Below are 27,725 nucleotides of genomic sequence, written 5' to 3' on the forward strand. Positions count from 1 at the left end.
CCCGTTTCTCTCCCGGTCGACACTGACTCCGCCGCCCCGCGGGGTTAAGTAGGGAAGTCAGCCCTTCGGGAGACCTGCTGTGTCACGTGGACGGGGGTCGTGCCGGTGCCGGCTGCCATAGAGGGGCCTGATGGAGCTCACGCAAAGGGACCGGCGGGCGCTGTGTCCCGACGGGCGCTCCCCCTCGCCGCCTTCTCCTCCGCCCGCGGGGGCGGAACGGCAAGGGCGGGGGTGGCCGCCGAGGCTCGGTCTCGGCTCGCCGCGGCACCGTGCGCGCAGGCAGTTGTTTGGAGAGCTTAGCCGGGCCTCGGTCTGGCGGGGTCCTGACGTGACCTCCGCGGTGAGGCGGGCGCCGGGCGGGAGCCGGCGCGGCGGGGCCTGGCGGGGCGGCGGGAGGCGGCGGATTTATGTGCTGGGAGCGGGGCCGGGCCGGGCGGCTGGAGCGGCGGCGGGAGGGGCCGACTCGGACACCATGGTGAGCGGGGCAGCGCGGGGGGTTGGGGCGGCGGGGGGCTGTGGGGCGAGGCCGGCCGTGCTGAGCTGATGTCCCGCTGATGTCCCGTGGCTCGGGGCTGAGGCGCTGCCGGCCCCGGCCTGCCTCGGCTGCAGGCGCGGCTCGTGGGTTTGGGGACGTTCCGGGGGGAGCGTTGGTCGCTGTTATTAGTGCTCATTAAGAAAACGCCGTGCCGCTTGCTTCCTCCCTGCGGCCTTACGCCGGCGCGTTCTTGCTTCCCAGGGGTTACTTCCCCCTCCACTGCTTTCCACTGAGAAGCAGGGTGAGCCCCTGCACTTTGTGGTTTATCAGGCTTAAGATGCGTTTTTATAAATATATAGACCTGCCTGTTTACATATGTTGTAGACCCCCTGTAAATTGATCGTTTAATTAGCTGCGGTCTTGAATGCTTCTAGAAACCTTTGCCAAACACTTTGGTTTTCATTACTGCTAGTTCATTTTCAGTGCTCTAGGTTACTTCGCAGCTGTAGTCTGTGCTGTGGCAGCACACAAATACGTTGGGTTTACGAAAAACCCTGCCTCAGATTACTTTTCTTGACAGGTGTTTTAGCACAGATGCAACTTACTGCACTCGGCATAACGCACAGTAAATGAACTCGTAATATCGATAGTAGCAGAAGAGCGAAGTTTGACTGGTGTAATGGCTGCTAACGACATGAGCTTGTTGGGTATAGGTAGCTTAAATAGTAGAGGCTGAGTATTTCATGAATGGATCTCCTTCGTTATAAAGATATGCTGAATGTTGTATTTAGGTCTTAGTTACCATTTAAAACACTAGAGTTGATGGGTTCTGTTTTTAACATACTTATTTTACAGGTATGAGGTATGTGGAGTACCATAGGGATGTGAGAGTGAAGGTATAAAAACATATTTTGTATGTGCCAGTAGTACATGTATTTCTCATCTATATGGATATAAATGTCAATGTGTCTTTTTAACTATGGTGACATAGTGTTTGTTCAAATGATGGAAGTCATGCTTAGGGAATACACTTTGGAGTTATACTTTGAGTAAAATCTGACTTTCAGCTGTTCTAATCCTTAAAGATTTAATCACCTAAATACTGAGGTATCTTTTAATAGTGTATGTTTTGAAATCTGAGGGGAACTGTGTAGTCTTTTCCTCATTTCTTTTTTTTTTTTCTTATCTGTAGAGGTTAGAACATTTAATCAAAAGGTCTTGAGAGACTCCTGTCATTTGCAGGAGTGTGTGGGTGCTGTCGTCTAGCTCTCTGTTTGAAGCTACTTTTGGGAAGCTGCAAGCAAATACAGCTTTTCCTCTCAGTGTAGGTCCTTATTTAAATAAACTGAATGCTTGCTTCTGTTGCCTGATGGGGTTGAAAAATCAGGTCTGATCTTCTTTGCTAGTTGCTGGCAGTGTGGACAAATAATCTTTGTGCGTGATTCCATGACGTAAGCAAAGTGACAAAACGATAGCCTACTTTTGTGCTGTTTGGAAGTTGTATTCTCCAGTTCCAAAGCAACAGGAGAATGAAATGTTCATCAGTTTCTTTTGCACCAAGAGGCTTATAAATCAAGTCATTTAAACAATTTACTGGCAGCGTTCTGCCAAGCTGGGACTGCCAGGACTCGTCTATGTAGTTGCAATGCCAGTTATGCTCACCACTTTAAACTCTGCGCAAGAATCTTAGTACTATGTAAGGCCATGGTGTTTCAGACTGTTCATCAGAGGCATTAAAGACTTTTCACTTTCTATACCTGGAATGATTCCTGTAGTGGCAAAGCCTGCTATTTAAAAAGGAAACATTCTGGAGAGTGAGAGCTTCCGTAGCTTCCGTAGTTCCTACTTGTGTTAATTGGGGAAGTATGGGTAAACTAGATTTAAAAAAATCTTTGAATGGTAATAATAGAATATAACCTTGTTTTTTCCTTTCTAGTAGATCAGTTCTCTGAACTAGCTGTAATTTAATAATACGTTGGATATGTATGAGTGTTCTGCGCAGCAGACGTTCTGTATTGGCTTCTTCAGCAATAATGATAATTCTGTGATTTTATAAATGTCCTTGTTCTGGTCATGAGATTTCTATAGCAATAACTGGATTTGCCTAATGATCACTGGTTCTGTAATCTTTGTGCTTAGAGAGCCCTAGTGGAAAAAGAAGCGAGGCTGTCAGGTAAAATACAGTTGGCTGACTGGAATGTAGTTTTGGTTTTAAACAAAAAACCTTGTTTCAAAGGGAGTCACGCTGCTGGTGACTGCTTCCATCTAGCAGTTTATGGCTCTTCTTTGAATATGTGGAAAGATGCTGGTCAAGAGAGGTGACCTTTGTGAGGGAAAGACCTGCAAAGGTGAGCAGTTCGGTGGTAGTCCTGAATTCCTTCTATGTTCATGCCACTTTATGCATCTTTTGTTCATCTCTGCTGTGTTGTAAACAGTGGTAGGTGCAGGGAAATACAAATTCAAGGAAATCTTGGCCACGAAAAAGAAAAAAAAAATCTGAATTTTGAAGAGGTTTCTTGGCATAGGTTTCTTTCCCAAAATTAGATTATGAATGTCTGATTTTTACAAATTGTGGGATTTGAACTGCCTCAGATTGCCAACTATACAAGGTATAGTTGATATACACCTTGAATACTGTGTCCAGTTCTGGGCCCCGCACTTCAAGAAAGATGTTGAGGTGTTGGAGCGAGTCCAGAGGAGGGCGACCAAGCTGGTGAAAGGTCTGGAGGGTCTGACCTATGAGGAACGGCTGAGGGAGCTGGGGTTGTTTACCCTGGAGAAGAGGAGGCTCCGAGGTGACCTTATTGCCGTCTACACCTACCTGAAGGGAGGTTGTAGTGGAGTGGGAGTTGGCCTCTTCTCCTGGGCAGCTAGCGATAGGACAAGAGGACACAGCCTCAAGCTTCGCCAGGGGAGGTTCAGGTTGGACATTAGGAAGAATTTCTTCTCAGCAAGGGTCATTAGCCATTGGAATGGGCTGCCCAGGGAGGTGGTGGAGTCACCATCTCTGGCTGTGTTTAAGAAAAGCCTGGACATGGCAGTTAGTGCCATGGTCTAGTTGACATGGTGATGTCAGGGCAACGATTGGACTTGATGATCCCAGAGGTCTCTTCCAACCTGATTGATTCTGTGATTCTGTGATATCATTCTGACTATAGGTATTTTTTGTGAAAGTAGTCTTTTTCACAGGAGGCATTCATTTTAGGACTTCGCACAGTGAACTCACTTTTCTTTGGCCATCCCATATAATGTTTTCTACTGTTCAGCAAACAATTTAGAATTGCATTTATGTTTCAGGAGAGCACAAGCTTGAGCATGGACGTATACATACGGAGAATATTTTGCATGTGGAGAAGTCTCATCTAATAGCAAGAGCAATAACGTGTCCTTGATTAAATGGCATTTCAAGTAGGTTGTACCGATTTAGCTTTGAGGCTTCACAAATGCCATTTCAATTTTGGAACTGCAGAAGATAAGAGTATTTGTTATATTCTTCTAGAGATCTTGCTGATTGCTACTAATATAAAAGCTTTGCCATTTCTTGAAAATTCACAATCTAGTTAGTGTGTTTGTGTGCTGCCATTGAAAGAGATTGATATGCCCTGAATTAACATCTATAGGATACTCCACTGCACTTGTGTAACAATCTTGTTTTTACAAGACTTACCACTTCAGAAAGTAAGTAGCTGGCATTGCATTTCTGAAGGTGAAGTTGTAAATTGGATTCTACTAGCTGCTTTTTTAGGCATGCAGTTGTATTGCTACTGCAGTCCTGGTGCATACAGCAGTTGGCTTCAGCTCAAGGCCCTCGTCTTGCAATGGAGGAGGTGGTTATCGTTAGAGAACAAGTAGTTTCAAAGTCCTGTGAGAAGCTCGGTGTTTGAATTATTTGTAATATCTAGGTATGTGGTAAGGGAAAAAAGAGGGGAAAAACCTGAGCGGTTACTACAGGTGTGGGAGAACAACCTTGGGCAAGGTCAAAATGAGGAGACTGGAGTGGTGTCTTGGCATAAAACTGTTAACCTTGGTTATGTTTGCTCCACATGTTCTGTAAATCAATTCATGATGAAAAGAAAAATGTCCTTTAGGCAGAAGTACTTTTAAAGATTTGTTTGGTTTTTTTGGTTACTATTCTGAGATAGCTGTTGGTGTATTATAAGTACACTTAACTTGTAGATAAAAGTATTGTAACTTTATCTTAATTACTTATTCTGACTTTTTGTTCTCTGAATTATCAGCAACAGTGTCTCTAGGTATGTAGTATAAAAGGTATAGACTGTGAATACCAAAGTCCAGGTTATACTTTATTCAACCTTATACTGTTACCTTTTGGACCTGTCATCATTTTTCACGATTTTAAGAAATCTGGCAATCTTCCCTGTAATGTAGCTGCCAACACCTTTCTTGCAGACCACTTATGCATTCTCTGCTGTGTTTTATTAAAAGCTTTCTTGTAAAACACGTGCTGTGTTGCACAAGCAAAAGTGAGAATGCCATACTTGCTTAAGGTCCTGGAATGGAGCACAGTGCTCACGACTTTTTAAAACACCTCTAACCGAGGACCTTCCTTTGTCACGGAAACACAGACAGACTGCAGTTTGTTAGACAGTGTAATCCCTACGTGGCCGTACTGTTTCAGTCTCATCTTTGACCACGAGGTTGCTTGTCAGCCTCTGTTTTGCAGAGAAACTGATTTAATTGTCTTACGTAGTTGTCTTTTCTTTGGGCCGAGTGCTTCTCGGTGTTATACAGACTGACAGAAATGTCTCTGACCAGCGAGACACTGACTGCTTTCTCAAGTGTCTTTAATTTGGACTTCAAATTCCAAGCTGCAAAGCTGAAGCATGATAGGGATGTGGATGTGTGTGGAATCAGAGAGTGCCGAAGGTCTTATGAAATGGATTCAAATAATGTAATCTTCCACAAACTGTTCTGTAACTGCAGACACTTTATTTAATCTGTGCAGCAGTTCCGCACCTCTAAGAGGTGAGTAATGCTTCTATTACTTTTGAGTCAAGCCTGTTAATGATTTTGTGCTCAATTACTTTATCACAGATCACACGAGTTGATGGGTTCCAGGTTTTGTTCACCAGAGGCCCTCAAAACCCCCATGTGATCGTGGACTTTGCTGTTGAGCATCTTCTTTCTCAAACATGTATCATACTCTATTAAGCAGGGCTAGATTTTTTGTTCCAGTCGTGGATTTCTGTCTAAATTCTAAACTCTGTGTCCTCTAATTTCAAGTATGGCAAGTAGAGGATATAAGATACTGGTGGGAACCAACACATCATCTTCATTCATGTTCCTGAAACAAGTGGTTTTGAATTTAAACTGATACTAGTGGTAATGGGAAGGCTTAAAAATATGTGGGAGACTTGATCTAGACAGAGCCTAAACTGGAATGAACCCTGTGTTTTGTGTATGTGTGTGTGGGCGGAAAGATGTGTCCTAGTGTTGTGATATGAGATAGTTAGGGATGTTGTAGATTTTTCCAGAGTGTATTAATAAGCCAATAAGTAGTGCGTAACCACGTACAGGCAAAAGAGTAGAGTTGGAAAAATGTGCTTTGCACATAGCATGTTATTTTGAGTGGGCGTATCACCTACTGTATTCCTGTGCCACGTGTTCTTGGCTGATTGCAAGAAGATGAATACAGTGGAATTTTTAAATTTCATGTGACAGTTCTACTGGTACCATATTGCTTGTGGTTGATTATTAACCTTCAGGAATCAAGAGAAAAATGCCTTGATCAAGTGAACGGGTATATCCATTTTTTTAATTGCTTGTAGAAAAATATCAGAAGTATTTTTCCATCACAAAGTCAGATTTAAAATTAAGATAAGGGATATCACAGTTATTTTTTTAAATTAAAAAAAAATTCTTTAATGGCTTAAAATATGCTAGGTTGTTTTCAGTTGTAAGCTGAAATATTTTTGTAGGTATTTCTGTTTCTAAGAAATACGGCAGTAACCCTTATGTGAGTGAGTACAGTGAATTTATGCTGAACAGGGGTGGGGAGGATGCAGACATTCAGTGGCTTAAGACGGAATGGTCCGCATGGGTTCAGTTACAGCTTCCCATTGGAAGTTGTAAGGAAATGGGTTTCTGTAAGTGCACTTTTAAATAGTCTGTTGAATTGTAGGTATTTTAGCTCAGCTAGTGGACCTGCTACTCTGTATAAAAAATAGCTGCCTTGATTTTCATCATTGTCCTTCCTGTTATCTTGAGTTGAAAAGACATTTTCTTCCCCTTACAAATAGGGAGTCCTAGGAGTAATTGAAGAGACACACTGGCACCTAATTAGACAGTCCTAATAAAAACAGTTTTCTGGAGAAATATTAATGTAACTTTGTGCTGAGATAGTGAACTCTGAGGGTCATGGCTTAGTAGGCAGGGTGAATGGAGGGACAAGGGTTTCTGTCTCACATTGGGTGGAAATGCTTAGGCTTATCGTGAGGTGGTCAGAATAAACATTTGATTTTAAAATGCATGGTTTGTTTTGTAAACAAATTAAAGAGTATATGCTTCCTGAGCAATTTAGTAATTTAAATATATCAAATATATTATGCGGGCAGCTTGTTTTAATAACGCTTCCTTTCATTTTAAATACACTTCCCCTTAGCTAGGGATTTGGTTTGAGTAATCTTATGCATGGGACTCCCAAGATGCAGAGAATCCCAAATAAAGGTAGAGTGTTTAAAATAATACATCGTACAGCTTTCAATCCTGATCTTGATCCCTGGTCTTGGTGACGCGGAGCATAAACAAAAGTGAGGTGTTACTTTTTGAGGTACCTCAAAGAATTGATGGCATCAATGTAAAGGAGCAGTAGAAATTTCAAGGAGGGAGGAGGGGTTAGCAAAGAAGGGCTTGAATACTAAAGAAACTGAATGATATCTTAAAAAAAAAAAACCCCAAAGGTGTTATTTCAAGTTATAAAAAAGTAACAAGTACTTGTAAATGATACTTGACACTTTGTTATGAGATGTGTGGTAACATATTGAAAATGTTTACAAATACTGAAAGGTAATTTATGCTATCTTGATCTCCCTCAATCATGTTTTATTAAGGATGATACTGGACATCACCTATAACTTTTCATCTGCCTATAATTTTTCATAAAAGCAGTATTGACACAATTTCTGATTTAAATAAATGAAAAAAAAAAAGCGCTGAAGGGAAAAAAGAGAAGAACTTTCCTTAGTACAATATTTGAGACCAAAGAAGATACTGCTGGTGAGGAGGGGTAAGGTTGACTAAGAGTGGTGGATCCTATAGGTTAACAGCTGGTGGCATAGCAGGTGTTGACAGCAGGGACTTGGCTTGTGTGGGCCATCAGACCTTCTCTGAGGTTCAAGGACTGCTAGGAAGGGACAGCATCCACCTGACCAAGTAGGGCAAGAACGTCTTTGCCAACAGGCTGGCCAAACCGGTATAGAGAGATCTAGACTAGGACTGAGAGAGGAAGGAGGTGATGACTTACAAACAGAGAGGAAAAAGTGGTGGACTGAGTTGGTAAGCAAAGGATGCAGGTGATGTGGAGAGGAGTCCTTGAAAACCACTAAACAGGGCAGAAGGGTGGCTGCACAAGTATATAAACACAAACAAGGAAATAGCTGTACACAGATAATGAGGCCAGCGTTATGGGGAGAAGCTCTTATACCTCTTCTGGGAAACTGGCGTACTTGAGTGCATCTCTGACCTGCCTGTACCCTAATGCATGCAGCGTGGGGGGAAAATGGGAAAGTAGGGGGCTGTATGAAGCTGCAGAGCTACAACTTCATTGGGATAACAAAGATGTGATGGAATAGCTCATACGATTGGAGTGCTGCCATGGATGGATGCGGGCCCTTTAGAAGGACTGGCTGGGATAGTGAGGAGGGGGACTTGCTCTTAAGTGAAAGAGCAGTGAGGATGCATGGAGGTCTGCCACGGGATGAATAATGAACCATCTGAGAGCTTTTGGGTAAGGAATAGAGGGCAGAGCAACATGGGTGATGTTGTCGTAGGTGTCTGCTGTAGATAGCCTTAATCATGAAGAAATAGATGATAAGGCCTTTTTCAGACAACGGGAAGAATCCTCAGGGTTCCAGGCGCTTGTTGTCCTATAGGGTACTTCAGCTACCCCAGTATCTTCTGAAGAGACAATACAGCACGGCACAAGCAATCCAGGATATTTTTTGTGTGCTTTGATGGCAGTTTCCTAACACAGGTGATTGAGGAGCTGATGAGGAGAGGTACTCTGCTGGACCTCAGACTTGTAAACAAGGAGGAACTGGTTGGTGATGTGAAGGTCATGAAGCCTTTGCTGCAGTGACTGTCAAATGGTAGAGTTCAGGATCCTGAGAGAAGGAGATGAGGCAAGTAGCAGGTTCACAATCCTAGACTTCAGGAGAGCAGACTTTGACCTGATCAGGCCTTACCTTGGAAGAATCCTATGGGATAAAGTCTTGGAGAGAAGAGGGGTCTGGGAAAGCTGGTTGACTTTCAAGGATCACCTTCTGCAAGCTCAAGAACAATCCGTCCTGATGTACATGGGTGAACATGGAGCCCATGACAGAGCTCAAACATAGAAAGGAAGTATGCAAGAGGTGGAAGCAGGGTCAGGCGACCCAGGAAGAATATGGAGAAGCTGTCTGAGCATGCAGGGGTGGGGCTGATATACAAGTATGTGAACAGGAACTGTATTATGATGGAAGACATGGGCCCCTGCTGACTGGGGCAGGAGACTTGATGGCAAAGGACATAGGAAAGACCAGGATACTAATGCAACCTTTGCCTTGGTCTTCACTGATAAAGTTTATTTTCAGAAATCCCAACCTCCTGAAACTGGTAGGAGAGTCTGGAGCAATGAAGGCTTACCCTTCATGGAAGACTGTCGTGTTAGGGAACATCTAAATAAATTGTAGATACACAGTCCATGGGTCCTGATGCGATGCACCCACCAGTGCTGAGGGGGGTGGCCAATGTTGTTCCGAGGCTGCTCTCTTTGGCCACCTTCACTTGGTCTTTGACAGGTCATGGCGATCAGGGGAGGTTGACTTCAGAAGTCAAGTGTTACTTCTGTCTTCAAGAATTGAGAATATGGGAACTACAGGCTGGTCAGCCTCCCCTTGATCCCTGAGGAGGTAATAAAGCAAATACTCTGGAAACTAAATCCAAACGTATTAAAGACACGATAAGTTTGGGAGTAGTCAGCTTGGATTTATGAAGGGAAAGTCATGCTTGACCAACTTGATAGCATTCTACAATGAAATGACTAGCTTGGTGGACAAGGGGAAAAGTGGCACAAAGTCCAGCTGGAGGATGGTCACTAGTGATGTGCCCCAGGAGTTGATACTGGTGTCAGTGTTATTTAGCATCTTAATTAACAACCTGGAAGGTGGAAGACAGTGCACCCTCAGCAAATTTGCAGATGGTACAAAACTTGGTGTGGCTGCTATGTCAGTTTGCCTTTCAGAGGGACCCCTACAGGTTGGAGAAAAGGGTCAACAGGAATCTCGTGCAGCTTAGCAGAGGGAAATGCCAACATTCCTGAGGAAGAGTAAGCCCAGGCACCAGTACATGCTGCGGGCTGTCCACCTGGAAAACAGTTTGGCAGAAAGGGACCTCGGGGTCCTGGAAATCATTAAACTGACCATAAGCCAGCAGTGAGCCCTTGTGGCAAAGAAGGTCAACAGCACCCTGGGCTGCATTACGCTGAGAATCACCAGCAGGTTGACAAAGGTGCTCACCTCTGCTCAGCATTGGTGAGACACTGGAGGGCTGTGTCTGGTTGTGCGTTCCCCAGTACGAGAGAGACATGGGCATACTGGAGGGAGTGCAGCACAGGGTCACAAAGATGGTGAAGAGACGGGACCACCTGTTGTGCAGAGAGAGGTTGAGAGAGCTGGGACGGCTGAGCCTAGAGTCATCAGGAGGCATCTTGTCCATGTGTATAAATACCTGATGGGAAGGAATAAAAAGGTGTAGCAAGACTCTTCTCAGTGATGCCCAGTGAAAGAACAAGAGGCAGTGGCACAATACAGAATATTGCATTTAAGCATAAGAAAGAAGAAAACTATTTAAGGTGAGGATGGTCAAACAGTGGCACAGTTTGCCCAGAGGGGTTGTGGAGTCTCTGTCCTTGGAGACATTCAGAACCTGACTGAACGCGTGGCTCTGAGCAACCTGCTCTAGTTGACCCTGTTCAAGTGTATGAGCTAATCTGTGTTTTATTTGCCGACGGTTAATTGCGTACCACTTCCATATGTGGAAATACTTTTGCCTCCTGACCTTCTATAGCACATTCCATCAGTACAAAGCTAGTGAAGTATAATTCCCAACGTTTACAACTATAGAGGGAAATATTTTATCTTCAAAACATTGTTAGTAACTACCAATAACCAAAAGTTGCTATCTGAGAACAAAAGCGAATATGAACTTTTATGTGCCACCACTGAAATGTGGCATTTTGTGTGCTGATTGAAAAAGTGCCTGTACTCCTTTCCATGAGAAAGTATTCTGAAAAACAGTTTAAAAGAGTGGAAATAGCTTATGTAGTTGATTCTTAGTGTCTTTTCACTTGCATGTTTTTGTAAATTTCCCTTGCGTATCTCTGTTTGATACTTTTTCTTTTTTCTATTGCTTGTGATGTTTTAAGCGTGAAAAAACTTGCATGTAAATAGAGGAAATATGGTGTACATGCTTCATGCTGGTGTTTAACATGGTGTTAGTGGGTAGAATTTCATGTGCAGGAGAAGAGTAATATGATGCAACTTTTCACTCATCGTTGTTTAGCTTTAGAAGTTTAAAGTTGCTCTATTAAAAAAACCCACAACAAACAACCAATAGTCAGAATTAAAGCTTGCTGAGTGACTGGGAATGAGATTGCTGCTGGCTCTGCTGAAGTGCCAAATCCTGATCAGGAGCTGGATGTTAGAGTGAAGCTGTGCTTGTTCCTGTGTACCCTCCCCTCCCTTACCCACTCGTGCCTGGAGTTCAGCGAGGAGCAAATGCTCTGCACTAGTAGAAGGCTGAAATTTCATGACGTGGCTGTTGTAAATCATTGTTAATTCCAGTGGGTTTGTGTGATGTCAGCCATTAAATCATGTCAGAACTGAAGAGATCACAAAAAAGAAGACTGTAATCAGTGATGTAATTTTAAGGCATAATGTCTTGTGAAATGCTGTGTCTACATGTGGCCTTAGAGTCTGTGAAGCAGGGGACATACGTTACCAGCCTTGTGACCTGGCACTGCCTTTTCCCTTCGATGAAGTATGTAACTGAGTATAGCAAGTCCCAGGGGATTTATTGAAAAAAGATACAGTATGTTTTTTTCCCCCTCTAGTTTAAAAAGAACCAAAAAATGTTATCTCTACCATACAAGGTGGTTTTAATTTCTTTTCTTTTTTTTCTTTTTTTTTTTTTTAAAGGTACTTCAGCACTTTTCTAAAATGCATACTGACTTGTTATTAACTTATTCCTCTACAGGGTGTGATAGGTGTACAGTTGGTGGTTACCATGGTAATGGCTAGTGTCATACAGAAGATCATACCTCACTATTCTCTTGCTCGTTGGCTTCTCTGTAGTGGCAGGTAAGAGAAGAAACAGTTGCTACACTGTGTGTGAATATGATAATGCAATTATGTATTAGAGTAGTAACAGTAACACATACCAATTTAGATTGTTTTCTTGAAAAATAATTAATCTGCTGTTCTTAGATTTACTACCATAGTCTTGTGACACCTGACTTACAGGCTCAAGGTATAAAGGTAGTGTTGCTGTAAAAGAACAGACTTCTTTGTTGCTATTAGTTGTGTCAGTCATGAAGTTAGCTGTTGTCCAGCTCTTATATTATTAAAGGCACAAGCTACATACTTTAATATTAAAAAGCTAAAGTGAATACAAGACACTGAAGAATGGAAGGATTTTTTTCTCTACACTGCCTCAGTGTTCTTGATAATCCACCTGCTGATTAGCCTTGCATAGAGAGAGTGCTTACGTATTTATTAAAAATTCTATTTTTTTTTAATACTTCACAGGACAGGATTAGTATAAATTTCAATATACTACTTCCTCATAACAACAGATCAAACAGACATAATGAGTTGCAAGGGGAGCATTCCCTGTGTGGCTGTATCCACAATAATAATGAAAACCAGCAGCTGTTTTGAATATAAATCAGTATCTTAAGTATTAAAAGAACCATAGACTCTGTGTTTTTTTCATTTGGGAAGAAGAACACTTTGTATGATTAGAAGGTAGTGTGCTGTCTTTTGTAATTGTTAAAATTTTGAGCATACCCGGTCTCAACTCTGTGATTTCTGAAGGAGTATCCTTGAATAATATGCTCCATGGGAGTCTTAACCAGTCTTGTGTAATTTTCCATTGCCTTTTTTTCTCTGCATCTTGGTATTACCAACTTTTTTTTTTTTAATTTTTCCCATTTTGTCACTCAAAGAGTTGCTAATGAAAAATGACTCTAAATGTTGTTTAGATGCGGGTTAGGTATCACTGGTTAGGTGTAATGGAAAACAGTAATTGTGAGGTGAATACTATGAACAGGAATCATAGTTTTAATTGTTGTGTGATGTTTCATTGTTGACCGCATCTGCAGATTATTGATCCCCCTTTTTGTGCTCTAAAAATGTTACATTAATGAATGTGAAATTGCATACTGTTTATTTTTAAGGTGTGTCACTACCATAGTGTTTTTTAATGAGCAGTTTTTCAAATGACATTTTCTACTTTTTATGTCCTAATTAAAAGATTTATTTACATTTTTATTTCAAAATTTAAATATTTAACTGCTCTTTTTACAGAATTGCTCAGTATTATGTCCATGTTCTTCATTCTTGTGAAGTTTTCACGTTCTGTATCCTTGTTCCAAGGCACACCTTGTGCCAATGACAGGACGAGGTTTGCTGTTCAAATATTTTTCATAATCCTTTTCTCCTTTTATCTTTGCACACCTGCAGATTGATAAATACATAAAGCAGGATTTCTGCACTTGTGCTTGTGGAATTACGCTGCCACTGAAGTCGATGGGAGTCTTATTATTGCCTTTCATGTTAGTAGCCTTGAAAGTCTCATTTTTGCTTTTCAGTGTCCTTCTGTTTATCTGGTAACTATTTTAGTGCATTGTGATTTCAGTCATTGCGAATAACCTCCTGAATACAAGAATTATGTAAAGAGGCAGAAATAATTCTGTGTTCCAGAAATAAAAACAAGTCAGAAGCTTCACTGCAACAAGAATCTGAATTTTAATGGCAGAAAGAAAAACAGTTATCTTAGTTTAGCTGACAACTATCTTTTATCTTAGCCCATTTTCCTTAGTGCTGTCTTTACTGCCAACAGTGTTTTCTTTGACAGACCTATGTGAGTGGGGTGGTGGAGGGTTTTATACATACATAAGTGTGCAGGGCAGACACATTACTAAGCAGTCCAGCATTCCTAGGAAAAGTTACCCCCTGCTCCTCCCTTCCTTCGTCAATAACTTCAACTAGTCTTTGGTTCCCAAAACTTTTTTTTTTTTTAAGTTATTTGGCTTAAGTGTCTTTCTTCCAAAGGGTTGGGAGGCTTTTCTAAGCAAGATAGTCTGAAGTGTCCACAGGTAGCCCTTGCCAATTGGGAGGGAAGATAAACACATTACCAGACAAGCCAGAAGCTCGTAAGTGACTAGTTGATGTCAAGATGCCTGTATGTGTATGTTCAATGTCTGTTAAAAGGAAACATAGACAATTTAAAGAATTGTTAGAATAGATAGACATAAGATAGTTATTCATTTACAGAATGAACAGCTATCATTGACGGTTGAAAAACTACTTAAATTTGTAAAGAAATACAAACTTTTTCAATCAATACTATTTTCAGAGCTTGAACAGAATTTGAGTATTCATATTTATTGAAGTCAATGAATTGGCAGCCTAAGGATCTGCATAGGCCTTTGCATTTTTAATTAAAAAACCATTTTCTACCAAAATACTCCTTTTAAGTTGCTCAGCTACGTTCTATTTCAGGCCACTTCAGGAAGACAGGAGAAAACGGATCTTTTGGTGTGCATTCATTAATGACCTTCATTCAAATTAACTGGGGCATATCTGTGCTGCCGTTGCTATTCAGCTTAACTTGGATACGTCAAAGCTACAGAGTAATGAGTTGTGGGATCTCAGTTTTAAACATATATAAGCTAAAACAGCTCTTTTTAGCGCTACTTTTATGAAAATGTTTGTTCAGATCTGTTGGTTTTGAGATTTTAAATGCAAGGTTGTACAATCCTATTAGTTGTAATTATGTATCACTTGCAACATAATTCTGTAGTGTAATTAAGAGCAAATTGTGGTTTAAGTGTTTGATGTGTGTTAGTATATTACACAGAACAAGAATTTTGTCTGTTCTGCTGTAAGAGCTACTATTTCTCTATCTGTGCAGAAAAGATTGTGAAAAATTAGCTTCCAGCACAGGTGATTTTCATCATTACAGAACTAGGTGTGGTACTCCGAGCATACCAAGTTCAGATCTGGGAGATGGTGAATGACAAAGCAGAAGAGTATTTCGCTGCTTTCCCCCATTTTCTCTAGGTCGTGTGAAAGATAGGAAAAAGTTAGTATCTCCAATGTAGTTTGTCTCCTTGGATGAAAAGGTAGATGCTCTGGTTTTTGTGTGGTTCTCAGTCTTAACAGTCTTTTTCAGCGAGGTTGCAAACAGCAAATTTTTCAGCTGAGACCACACATGCTAAAAATAAATTAATGGAATAACTTTCACTCTTACCAATGTGTCAAACCACAAACAAATTTCAGCCCCTCTTCTCCCCCCCTCCCCCCCCTCAAACTCCTTGTTCATCCAAAGTCTGTAGTAGTTGCCATTTTCAGTTTTTGAACTGGCAGTGAATTCCTTCAAGGGAAATTTGCAGCGTGCAATGGTCTGGATCTCTGTGATGTATTATTGGTTGGTACTGAAGTTCTTTTCTCTTGAAGAAATCCCAGCATCAGCTGATTCTTTAGCCCAGCAATACCTACTGACACAGGCTCATGGAACTCCCTATTAACCTGGTTGTATTCTTAGTGATATTGCTGGCTTGAACTCTTACTTAACCATTACGCTAGTTCTTAAGTTATTTTAAGATGATGTCCATGAGCTCTGTGCAACTGCCTGTTTAATGCTTCATTATACCAGCAATTAAACTGCCAGAACTGGGAGCTCTTCCTGAAATGTGTGGTATTTTTGTCACACCATTTTTCTTCATTCCCCCTTCCCTGTCCTCAACCAGGTTTAGTGTAGTGTCAAGGACAATGTCAGGACAGAGGGGCTATGTCTCCTGTTTAAGATCTGCCAGGCAGACATGTGCTCAGTGATACATACATTTCATTAAAATTGTACTTATTCTTTCTTGTAGTCTTCATCAGTGTCTCTTGCAGCACATGTGTAATGGTTATTTGATAATAGCTGTCCTGGATTCTGGAAAATTACTGTTTTTTCTTGACAGGCATAATTATACTTTATAAAATCATTTAGAATATGGTTCTCATGGGTAATTTTAATGGTATAATTGTTCTAGTGAACTTTTTCCAATATAGATACAACCTTGTTTGCTGTATTTGATGATCACTTGAAAATTTGGTGGTTTAAGACTTGAAGGGCTTTCACGTGAATGACAAAGTGGCAAAGCTTTCTAATTATGAATAAGCATCTCATATGCTGAAGAGAACTGAAGTTTAGCTGTGGTTGTTCAGTTCAGCCAGGTTAGTACTTGCACGTAAGGGTATTTTCACAGAATCATAGTGAAGAAAAGGGGGAGTCGAGGGCGCGGCTCTTGGGTGCTGGGCGACGGTCCCAGAGTAACGACACAATCCCAATATGAGTATGGAAGTTCTCCGTTTAAGGATTATACGTACAGGATATATATAGACTCTAAGCAGAGAGCACGCTGATCATGCACCAAAGCCCGCGTTTCCATTGGTAAAGCCTTGCTGTCCACGCGTACTAGTAGCATATACAATTGGTCTATAATTTTAGATACACAGAGCGATGAGCACCCCCTCCCCTTTTCCTGTTTCTCTTATCTGTTTGTTACAACTGCCAAGTTCTTGTTTTGTTGCATTTTTGCAGCGTTCAAGGAGAGTCCAAGGTGACTCGCTCCGGGCCTAACTCTTGCTCAGAGCCTGGATTGCTCAGACTGCTCAGAAGCATGAAATCATGCCCCCTCTCACTTAACCAAGCCTCCACATCATAGAATACCAGATTGGAAGGGACCTCAAGGATCATCTGATCCAACCTTTCCTGGCAAAAGCCCGGTCTGGACAAGAGGGCCCAGCGCCCTGTCCAGCCGAATCTTAAAAGTGACCAGTGTTGGGGAATCCACCACTGCTCTGGGGAGATTATTCCAACGGCTGATTGTTCTCACTGTGACAAATTGTCCTCTTGTGTCCAGTCAGAATCTCCCCAGGAGTAACTTGTACCCGTTACCGCTCGTCTTTTCCATGTGACTCCTTGTACAAAGGGAGTCTCCATCTGCTTTGTAGCCACCCATTAAATACTGGAACATGCTGATGAGGTCTCCCCTAAGCCTTCTTTTCTCAGGGCTGAACAAACCCAGTTATCTCAGCTTTTCCTCATATGGCAGGCTTCTCAGTCCTTTGGTCATCTTTGTGGCCCTTCTCTGGACCCTCTCCAACCTGTCCATGTCTTTTTGTATAGTGAGGACCAAAACTGAACACAGTATTACAGGTGTGGCCTGACAAGCGCTGAGTAGAGTGGGATAATGACTTCTTTATCTCTACTGGTGACGCCCTTGTTGATGCAACCAAGCCACCCATTGGCTTTCTTTGCCGCAGCAGCACACTGTTCACTCATATTGAGCTTGTTGTCCACCAGGACCCCCAGGTCCCTTTCCACAGAGCTGCTCTCCAGCTGGGTAGATCCCACCCTGTGCTGCACTCCTGGATTACGTTTTATCAGGTGCAAGACCTTATGCTTGTCCTTGTTGAACTTCATAAGGTTCTAGTTAGCCCACTCTTCCAGCCTCTCCAGGTCTTCCTGCAGAGTGTGAGCAATTCCTTTGCTTCGGTGTTGCAAATTACCAGTGTTTTAATATGCATGTAGGTCTTTGTTGATATAGAGTTGTTTTGTTTTGTTTTTTCTTTTTAAAAAAAACCCACTAGATTGCTAAGACTGACACTGTTTTACTTGAGATTTTCTTTTTCTTTAGTTTACGGTGGTATCAGCATCCTACTGAAGAAGAACTACGGATTCTTGCAGGGAAACAAAGAGGGAAGAGCAAAAAAGATAGGTAAATACTTGTTTTAAGATTTTTTTCTTTTTCAGCATGATCCATATAATAACTTTGCCAGCCAACTTCTGTTGTTGTGTGAGTTAAGAACTGCTAGTTGCATATGACTGCCCTGCTTGTGACAGCTCTGTACCAAATTCTGTTTTTTCAGTTTAACAGAGTTGAATAAGCCCAAATTGTGCAGGACTGTATGATTTCCAGTCCACAAAACTGGTCTGTGAAATTGCTAATTTGGTGGCAAGGAGTCTTTTTAGTGAATGTATTTATTTGGATGAAAATGGAAGAAAGCCAATATTCTGCAGGATTGAAGCTCTTCATCTTTAAGCCAGAGGGGAAAGATTTGAGTATATTAGTTCAACATAGGATTACTATGAGCCACCACTCTTACACAGCTGTGAAAAAGGTAAATGTGCTCCTAGGATGTGTTAAGTGAGGTATTTCTAGTAGAAGAGATAGGGAAATATTAATCCTTTTGGACAAGGCACCACTGTAGAACTTTATCTGGATTATTATGTACAGTTCTGATCACTCATGTTCAAGAAAAATGAATTTGTATGTGAACAGGTGAACAGAGGGCTGCTGGGATCATCTAGGAAACAGAAAGTCTGTCTTACAAGAGGAGGCTAAAAGAGCTTGGCTTGGATAGCTGTCTGTCAGCTTAAGGTGGAAACAGATTTCTGATGTTCAGGTGTGAGGTTCTTGAACAGCCTTCCACAAGTACAACTGTGGCAAGAACCAAGCCATCTTGAGGTGGTGGAGCTGCTATGTTGATGCAAGGTTTCTGAATTGGCTATGTTTAAAAAAAAACCAAAAACAACCAACCCCTCTGGCTTTCTTTTTGGTGACAAAGGAGCTTTCCTTTAGTCCTTTTATTTCAGTATTAACTCTCTTATAATCCACAAACAGCACATATAATCTATTCATTGTAATGTGATTTTTTTTGTGTTTTGTAGTTCTTAAGCTACATGATTTGCAACCTTATTTGCCGCCCTTTGGGGTAAAGAATTAAGTTGTTCCTTTAATATTAAGTGACTAATTTTCCATGTTTGTTGCAATATTCTTTCAAATTCAGAAACTCATTTTATCTAACAGTTTTCTGTAACAAATTGAGGCAAAATAGTTGTGAATAGCACACAGTTTATAACTGTTCATTTAACCAGTAATATTTATTCATATATAAAATTAACTTTAATTGCATAACTATAACATTTAAGTCCACCCATAGGAGCCTTTAACAGAAAAACACAATTGCATTGCCAAGTAATAATTGTACCTTGCTTTTATTGCCTTTCCTCGGTCTTGCCAGACTTTTGCCATCCAAAACATGTGTGTTCTCACTTTCACCAGAGCAATTACATGCTGTCAGCTGAGTGGAAGCATGGCATGTTAATGTATACTGACAGATAAGCTTAAACTTTGTAATCTTTGGAAAATTTACTGTGAAAGTTAGTAGGAACCTGTGCCACAAGTCATCTATATAATTATTAAGTCCTTTTTCAGTTACTAAAATTCTACATTTAATGTTTCAAATGCAATGCTATGTTTTCATGTCTGTGCAGTCAGATTTTGTTTGTGTTATTTGGTTATTATTGATATAATTATCTTAGTATATTAACATGTAACCAACAGATACCATTGTACTAGTTGTATGCAGTTGTTTGTACTAGGGTAAATGTTAATCACAGGGGGATATGAAGCTTCAAAGAAACCAGGGTGGTATCGTGGAGGCTTAAATGATGCTTTCTTTGCTTTGCTGTTGTAACAACAGGATGAATAATACATTTACTTTTTAGTCAATAAATATACCTCTGTGTCCTCTAAAGAAGCATGTGTTGTTGGAGGAGAACTGTAGTTTAAAGTAGGAATTGTTCCCACTGAGTTGGTTTGGATGTACCGTTTTAGGTTGCACAAACCATAATGCAGTGCTCCTTTGAGCCAAGGAGATGCGAAGCAGATAGTGTAGGAGAAACAAGGACGCATCTATTTGCTTTTCTCCATGTCTTTTCAAGATGAAGAATTTGCTTTGTCAAGTTCATAGTCTTGCAAAATGTAGTACCTGCTCCTTACTTAAATACTTTTCCAATTTGAATTAATTAAAAGAGAAATGGCAAAAGGAAATCCAAGGAACTTGCTTGAAAATGAGCCTTAGAAACAGCTGTTTTGTGAATGTGTAGTCCATTTTATTCAATGCATATTACACTTCAGTATTATGCTATAGGTTATAATAGCACATGAATATTACGCAGATTTTCTATTTCAGAATCATTTGTGTTATGTTAAATTGTTAGACTAATGAAAAGGTCTGTAGCTACTATTAATTACTTTGAATTAAAGCTGTCAATGATCCTGGGTATATTCTGACTGTGTCTCTTGGATTATGGGTCCTGTGGGATAATTAAAGCTTAGGAGCACAAAATTTTGTTGGGCTGAAATGGCTTCAGTTATCAAAATGCTCATCAAGATGATGGTACTCCTGGGTGCATGCAGTCAAAAACATCAAGAGTACAACTACGGGCAGGGAAACACACAAAAGCTTGCAGATACTCAAATGTCTGGGCAGTGTTTGGACTTGAGCACCTGAATTTTTTGAGTAATGCTTTAAATCCCTATCCTCAGTTTTCAGTTTGGCCATTAAAATTCTTGTGCTTCAGATGATACTAAGAATTAATATTACCAGAAAAAACTAATACTTATTAATGCTTTCTGCTTCTATTCTCATCTCACACATTGACTGAGAGGACATCATTCCTTAAAAATAAGTTCACGATTGATTGAATTTCTTTTTAATGCTTATGTCCCAATAACTTGTCTTTCCATGGAAAATCCACATCTCCTTTTCTAATTTCAGAGGTGCTGTTCTAAAATCTGGCAGAGTTTACTGTTTCCTTCTAGCCATTTTGCGGTTTTAAGTTTTGCTTTTGATTTTTTTTTTTTAACCTGTCAAAACATTTTCTGATCGGCTTTAATGATATTTTTTTTTTTAACAGTGTTGAGGTAAATTTTATCGTAATTACTAATGGTAATCTCTCAGCCCAGTTTCATGTGACTTGACTTTGTTCAGGTTCTTTTAAGAGCATGCTTTTTTCTTCAATTTAAAGTCTAGTAGTGTGGCTTATTTTCAGGAAAGTGAAGATCATGATGTTGGTATAGTTTCACAGCTCCAGATGAAAATGCACCTTTTACTCTAAGTAGGTCATCTTTTACGGCCTTTACATGCATCTCTGCTGTGAAAAATGATTCCTTAAAGATGTGTCAGTTCTAACCAGAAATTTGGAAAACAGTCTTAACTTCATATTATACATACAAGACATAATTTTGTTTATACTGTATTTCAAAGATCATTCAGTAGAACTGGAAAGGGGGGATGATAGTGGCTAGAAGAAAAGCTGCCACACAAGGAGGAGGAGCGTAAGGTTTACTAATCTGGGAACTGGCTGAGGGAGAGTTTTGCAACAGGTACGTATCCAGTGTGCATAGAAGGTGGATAGGGAGTAGTAAACTTACTACTATGTTATACAAGGAGGCACCGAATGACATTACTAGAGTAGATTTAAGGACTTCTCAATTAGTGACACATAATTGTGGATCTTGATGCCACAAGACACTACGCAACTCAACAAATTTCAGACTGGTTCAGAAAGGGATTAGGCAAATTCATGTAAGTTTTGAAAAAATGATGGTTTTGGAAGATGCAATCCCTGGCTCAGATTATCCTCAAGTTGCTTAATTCTGGAAGCCAGGAAGGGTTTAGCAGTGTGAGGGTCAACCTTTGGTTGCCGTAGTCCTTCCATTTGTATAAGCAAGTAGCCACCTGTATGATGGGAGCAAACGAATATGCTGTTACTCTTTATGAAGCCCCCAGTGTGCTGCTGTCAGGCTCTGCAGCAATGGCTAAAATCTGGAACACAGTTTTCAACCCTGGTGCTGTGTAGCAATGGACTTAGCCTTGTCTGTCTCCCCAAAGAGAGCAGGATGGATTATTTCTTTTCAAGATGTACTGATTCTCTAGAATTGCTAGTAATACTGCAATAAATATTTTTTTTCCCCTATTTTTGTAAGCAGAGTATGAATTGAAACAAGTCTATAGTCTTTCTACACCATATCCTTTTGGATTAGAAAACTATCTTAAAATTGTCCTTGCTTGATGGCTAGTAGGATGGATCTTTCAGGGATCTAGGTTAGTCCAGCTCACGTAACCTACTTGCTAAGCACCCTATTGTGACAAAAAGGCCTAATGCTTTTTTTGGAAATTATTTTTTTTGGGTTTTTTTTTTCCTTATCAGGTATCTTCCGAGGTAGATTACTGCTTGTTCTTATTTCCGGTGGATATTCTATAAATTAACACTGCCAAGCCTGTCTGTCTTTTTTACTTACTTTCAATCCAAAGACTTTCAGCATCCTGGTCTAGACCTCAATTAAAAAGTCTCAGTTTAGCTTTGATTTTCGTCAGGGTATCTGTGTGGCAGGGTGGATATATTCTGCTCTGTAGCTGTACTGGTATCACTAACCTTTTGAGCTTACTAGAACACCCTATAGCTCCCTGAACTGAGAAAATCAGTGGGCTGAAGTAAATACTGGCCACCAGATCTTGCCCTAATACATGCTCAGGGTGCAGCCTAGAGAAGCCATTTAAACCCGTACCACAGTAGTATGCCAGAGCCTTGCAAGATAAAGCTAGGAATCATTGACGTACCTGGTTGTTTGTCAAGATTTGAACTTGAATTAATGCTTTTAGCTAGTGAGCTAAAAATGTCAGCATTTCGCAAAAAAAAAGTGGTTTGTGCTTTTCTTAAATTTGAAATGGCATCGTATATTGAAAAAGTTTATTTTTTCTTATCCATGTGTGTATTGTTTATTTATTTATTTATTTTTACAGAAAATATAATGGTCATATTGAAAACAAACCCCTAACCATTCCAAAAGACATTGATCTTCATCTGGAAACAAGATCTGTGACTGAAAGGGACACTATTGGTAAGAATAAGGGGATGCGGATGATAATATATTATTTTAAATATATCCTGATTCTTTCTATCGAGTGTTTATTTGCGATGAATGATGGAATATCTTTTGTTACAGACAATGAATGAACAGAAGTACAACTGATAATAAAGTTAAATGAGAAGGCAAGAATTAGGGTTAAGTCTGCTTTGTTGTTCCAGGAAAAGGATGAGTGGGTGAAACCCAGCATAAAGCACATCTCTTGTTGTATCAGGCATCCATAGTAATATGAGGCAACATCAAAAGGATCTCATCATAGTCTATTTGAAATAGAGATCATAGCATTGGACAAGAAAATGACAATTGACACATGTCGAAACATATACTTTCTGCTCATCTAAAATAGGAAATGTGCTGTAGCATTGAAACCTAGACCTTTTAACCACATATCTGAAGCATTGAGGTAAAATGCATAGAAACGGAAAGTGACAGTATAGAAATAAGCAGCATTAAGTGTTTTGGAAGTTGCTATTTTTTTAAATGGTAATGTTTGATTCCTTAATCATAACCAGTCACTCTGTTACAGAAAACTCGTATATGGATATGTATGTATGTATGATACATATTTTCTTCCTGTCTACATTTCTATATGCATGTGTTCTTTGCGTAAGTATAGAAGGAAGTGAAGCATAGAGTTATAGAATCGTTTAGTTGGAAAGGACCTTTAAGATAGTCCTATGCATGAGATTTCTCAGTTTCAATTACTGGAGACCGTAGAAAACACCTTTAACGGAAATGCAGAGTTTTTTGAAGCTGGCACATAAATAAACAAAGCATTCACAAGTTTCAATTAGTGTTATTTGCTTGAAATCATAGCATTTAACTGTCTCCCTGAGTATTTATGCATAGTGATACAGGGTTTAACTGTCTTTAAAAAGTTACGTGCACAGACTTTTATTGAATCTAACCAGATAGCTGTTTCAAAATAAGTATAGGACTTGGAAATGCTTGAGTTTGGCCAATTTAATGTGTTTGGGATCAGGTAGCTTGTAATCAACAGACAAATGCTCAGTAATATTTTGCGACTTTTTAACCGTGTAGATGTAGGGAAGATGTTCGGGAGGGACAGGCTGCACTTCATTGTTACAAGTTGTTCTTCGCAGTTCCCAGCGGCTGTGAGAGCTCTCTCTTCCTAAATTGTCCAGCCTGCATGTGACACAGTCTGATCTCCAGAGTTTTTACAGTGGAATTTACACAATGGTTTATTGCTGTGCAGGAGATATTAACAAAATCTGGAAGGACAAACCATCAGTATCTTAGATGTTGTTTTTTTTTAAAGAAAAAGAGGAGGTGATTATATGTAGTATTTTAAATTATTGCTGATGAGCTTTTAATCTTTAACAAAGAGTCAAAAAAACTCTTACCTGGAACTGCAGCTAGACTCAACTGGAGAACCGTTTTCTGTCGTGATGTTGAAATCTAAATTAAGTATGCTTTTTGAATTTAGGATGTTAATGTATAAAGGCTGAGATGATAAAATAGTAAAATCTTATAGCCTTATAAATTTGAGTAGTAATCAAGTATTGAATAACAGAAGTGAAGAGTGAAGTTCAGGTTGTTGAGTGGAAAAAATGTGGCTTTTTTGCTGTTGTTGCTCTTTACTTGGACAATCTGGGTCTACCTAGACCTCAGTTATTTGATAACATTTTTTAATTGTTACTCCATTCTATGTATGTCAGTAACTGGCTTAAAATATCACACCTTTAACATTTGCGAACTTGTATTTTTCAGCGTTGCATTATTTTCCAGAATATCAGTGGTTGGTGGATTTCACTGTTGCAGCTACAGTTGTATATGTGGTGACGGAAGCCTATTACAGTATTGTGAAGCCCTCACAAGAAATGAATATCAGCGTAGTGTGGTGTCTGCTTGTCTTGGCTTTTGCAGTGTATCCTTTTCTGTTGTCTTAAATCACTCTTATCTGTTCCAAATAGTTTACATCATTCTGCAATTCATATAAAGCTCTGTATTGTTAATTGGCAGGATACACAAATATTTCCCATTTGGAAAAAGGATCATGTAAGCTAGTGCCATTGTTGGGTAATGTGTATGCTGTACATGCTCTTTGTACATGCTGATGTCAATAGCTTGTTAACATTAATACCAAACCATTTATGGAAAAAATACGTGTACATGAACATACAGTTACTGCTGATCTGTAGTATGTAGTGGTTCTAAACTAATTTGGTTTTGCCCAGTTTGGCAATCAGAAATAAATTTCTGTACAGAAAGTATTTACAGCTTTTGGAGAAGTGTGCAATTTACTGCACACTTTTTGTTTTCAGTAAGTTTAATCTTATACTTCCTGAACAAAATATTACAGTAGTGTGTATACTAATTTATTGCAAAGATACATGCATGAATTCATAGTTTTAAAATACATTCAAGACACACTTACAACGTTTACAGAAAGTAAAATGTTTAGACAGTTGTAGGAGCCAAGATGGTGGTTTTCAAAGCTTTATGAAAAGCTGAACTCCCCTCTGAAACTGGGGGAAACAGAAGTGGAGTATTTAGGAAACAGGTGATATCAAACCATAAAAAGAAGCTGTTGTGTTTGTTTTTACTGGAGAAGGCAGTATCAGACATGGATGCTTGCATGGTGATTAACTGCTTTCCACATACCAATCCAGACGTACACTTTAGGGAGGAGAGTTGCCTTTTAAAGACGTGGTAGGTGATTAAAGTAGTGGAATTGAATAAGGGCCTGCAAAAGTCCAGGTTATGGAAAGGTGAGTTACAAAATGAATTTCTGCAGCTCCTCTGCTCCCCCAACAGCTGACAAGCAGATAAAGTGCTAAGTTAGGGTCAGTATAGTACTTGAATATTCAAAATTGATTCCTCTCTATGAATACCTGTTCTTCAATAGAGATTCTTACTGTGCTGTGGGGTTTTTTTTTGGTTTTTTTTTTTGGTGTTAGCAATAGCTTGTGGTGTTATGTAAAACCCTTGAATTCTAATGTTTGGTTATATTTGGCTAACAGTTCTGGATATGCTTAATGCTTCTCTGTACTTGATAATTCTTAAAATGTGTGCTGCCTTTATGATAAGGACAGGAATTCTTTTTCTAAGTAGCCCGAAGTATAAATGATATCCAGAATTTTCCTTGTAATGAGTAAGAACTTGCTAGAAGAGGGAGTTAACTCACATTATGAAAAAAAAGACTGTCAGTAGCTTGCTTCCAGACCAGGTATTTCTCCTTTGACTTATCAGTGGACATATCCACAGTCTAAAAAGTGTTTTTTTCTGGTCTGTTAGGTAGTGACAGGAAAGTCGGTGTCTGGCTCTTGTGCACCTTATAATGCTACTATAGCTATATTACAACTAATATATAGCCGTTAATGCACAGCCTTTGTTTTAGTTGTTCAGGTGAAGTCAGAAATTCTAGTTTAATCTTGGCAAAGGGAAGGAGAGGCAGCTACTGCTTACGAAATCAGAAATGAAAGCCAACACCTTTGACTCCCATTTTGAGGATGAGTGGGAGGTTAATAGAACTAATGGAAAAACAAGCTTCAAATACTAAAGCCACAATGTGCTCTTAAATTTATTGTTGGCAACGCCCCATTTGCTTCATCTTTCACATCTTGGGTGTAGCCAGCTTAAATAATACCACAGTGATTGCAACTCTAGGTGAAACACAGTTGTGAATCACAGAATCACAGAATCAACCAGGTTGGAAGAGACCTCTGGGATCATCGAGTCCAACCATTGCCCTGACACCACCCTGTCAACTAGACCATGGCACTAACTGCCATGTCCAGTCTTTTCTTAAACACCTCCAGAGATGGTGACTCCACCACCTCCCTGGGCAGCCCATTCCAATGTCTAATAACCCTTTCTGAAAAGAAATTCTTCGTGATGTCCAACCTGAACCTCCCCTGGCGAAGCTTGAGGCTGTGTCCTCCTGTCCTAGCGCTAGCTGCCTGGGAGAAGAGGCCGACTCCCACTTCACTACAACCTCCCTTCAGGTAGGTGTAGACGACAATAAGGTCACCTCTGAGCCTCCTCTTCTCCAGGCTAAACAACCCCAGCTCCCTCAGCCGTTCCTCGTAGGTCAGACCCTCCAGACCCTTCACCAGCTTGGTCGTCCTCCTCTGGACTCGCTCCAACACCTCAACATCTTTCTTGAAGTGCGGGGCCCAGAACTGGACACAGTACTCAAGATGCGGCCTCACCAGTGCCGAGTAGAGAGGGATGATCACTTCCCTAGACCGGCTGGCTACACTATTCCTAATAGAGGCCAGGATGCCATTGGCCTTCTTGGCCACCTGGGCACACTGCTGGCTCATGTTTAGCCGGCTGTCGATCAGCACCCCCAGGTCTCATTCCGCTGGGCTGCTTTCTAACCACTCTTCCCCTAGCCTTTAGGCACGATCCGTAGCTGAAAACATGAAGTATCTAGGGAGTTATAAATCTGTTTATAGCTTAGGACTATTGATCACAAGCCGTTATGAAGTCCTTAGTGTAACTTCAAGATTTGAAGTTAATGTGTTTTCAATTTGTGATTGATGTCCCTAGCTCTAAAAAGACACTTGGTTTAAGAATGTATTATTAGAGAAACAGAGCTTTCCAGAACACAGTCTATGTGACCTATTATGTTTCTCTTTTTAGGATGATGTAGCTCTTCCTTTAGATATACCAGTTCTTTCTGTGAAGTATGAAGGGAGCTTAAGTTAATTAGTGTGAACTTAAGACTTATTAGATTCTGTGCTTAGGCCATTTTATTGTGTGCATATGAGTATCTCTCTGCATATACATGAAATACAGCAATGTGTATGTTAAATATGTGCTGCCTAATGAAGTGCAATATTGCATAATCGTGTAGTTTCTAGAGAGATTAACTGATGACTGTTCAAATGTTTGACTGAATAGGTACTCTAAATCATGTTTTCATGTATTCTACATCTTAAAATACTTCTAGTATTAAAAGTGCAAATATGAATGAATATGTTATTGCATAGTGGGAAAAAAGGGTACAGT

The 27,725-nt window shown here is 40.2% G+C and overlaps 1 protein-coding gene across 1 annotated transcript in view; it reads left to right on the forward strand.

The window, feature by feature from the left end:
• The first annotated feature begins 363 nt into the window (after positions 1–363).
• Positions 364–27,725, forward strand: part of TMEM161B (transmembrane protein 161B) — a 45,761-nt gene continuing 18,399 nt past the window's right edge. Inside the window, exons 1-5 of the mRNA XM_068423059.1 lie at positions 364–475; positions 11,948–12,051; positions 17,664–17,744; positions 22,621–22,718; positions 24,477–24,633. Coding sequence (XP_068279160.1) covers positions 473–475; positions 11,948–12,051; positions 17,664–17,744; positions 22,621–22,718; positions 24,477–24,633 — 443 coding nt within the window. The 5' untranslated portion in view covers positions 364–472. The remainder of the gene's footprint in view (positions 476–11,947; positions 12,052–17,663; positions 17,745–22,620; positions 22,719–24,476; positions 24,634–27,725) is intronic.

Source organism: Nyctibius grandis, chromosome Z (genome assembly GCF_013368605.1).
Source record: "Nyctibius grandis isolate bNycGra1 chromosome Z, bNycGra1.pri, whole genome shotgun sequence".
NCBI lineage: Eukaryota > Metazoa > Chordata > Aves > Nyctibiiformes > Nyctibiidae > Nyctibius > Nyctibius grandis.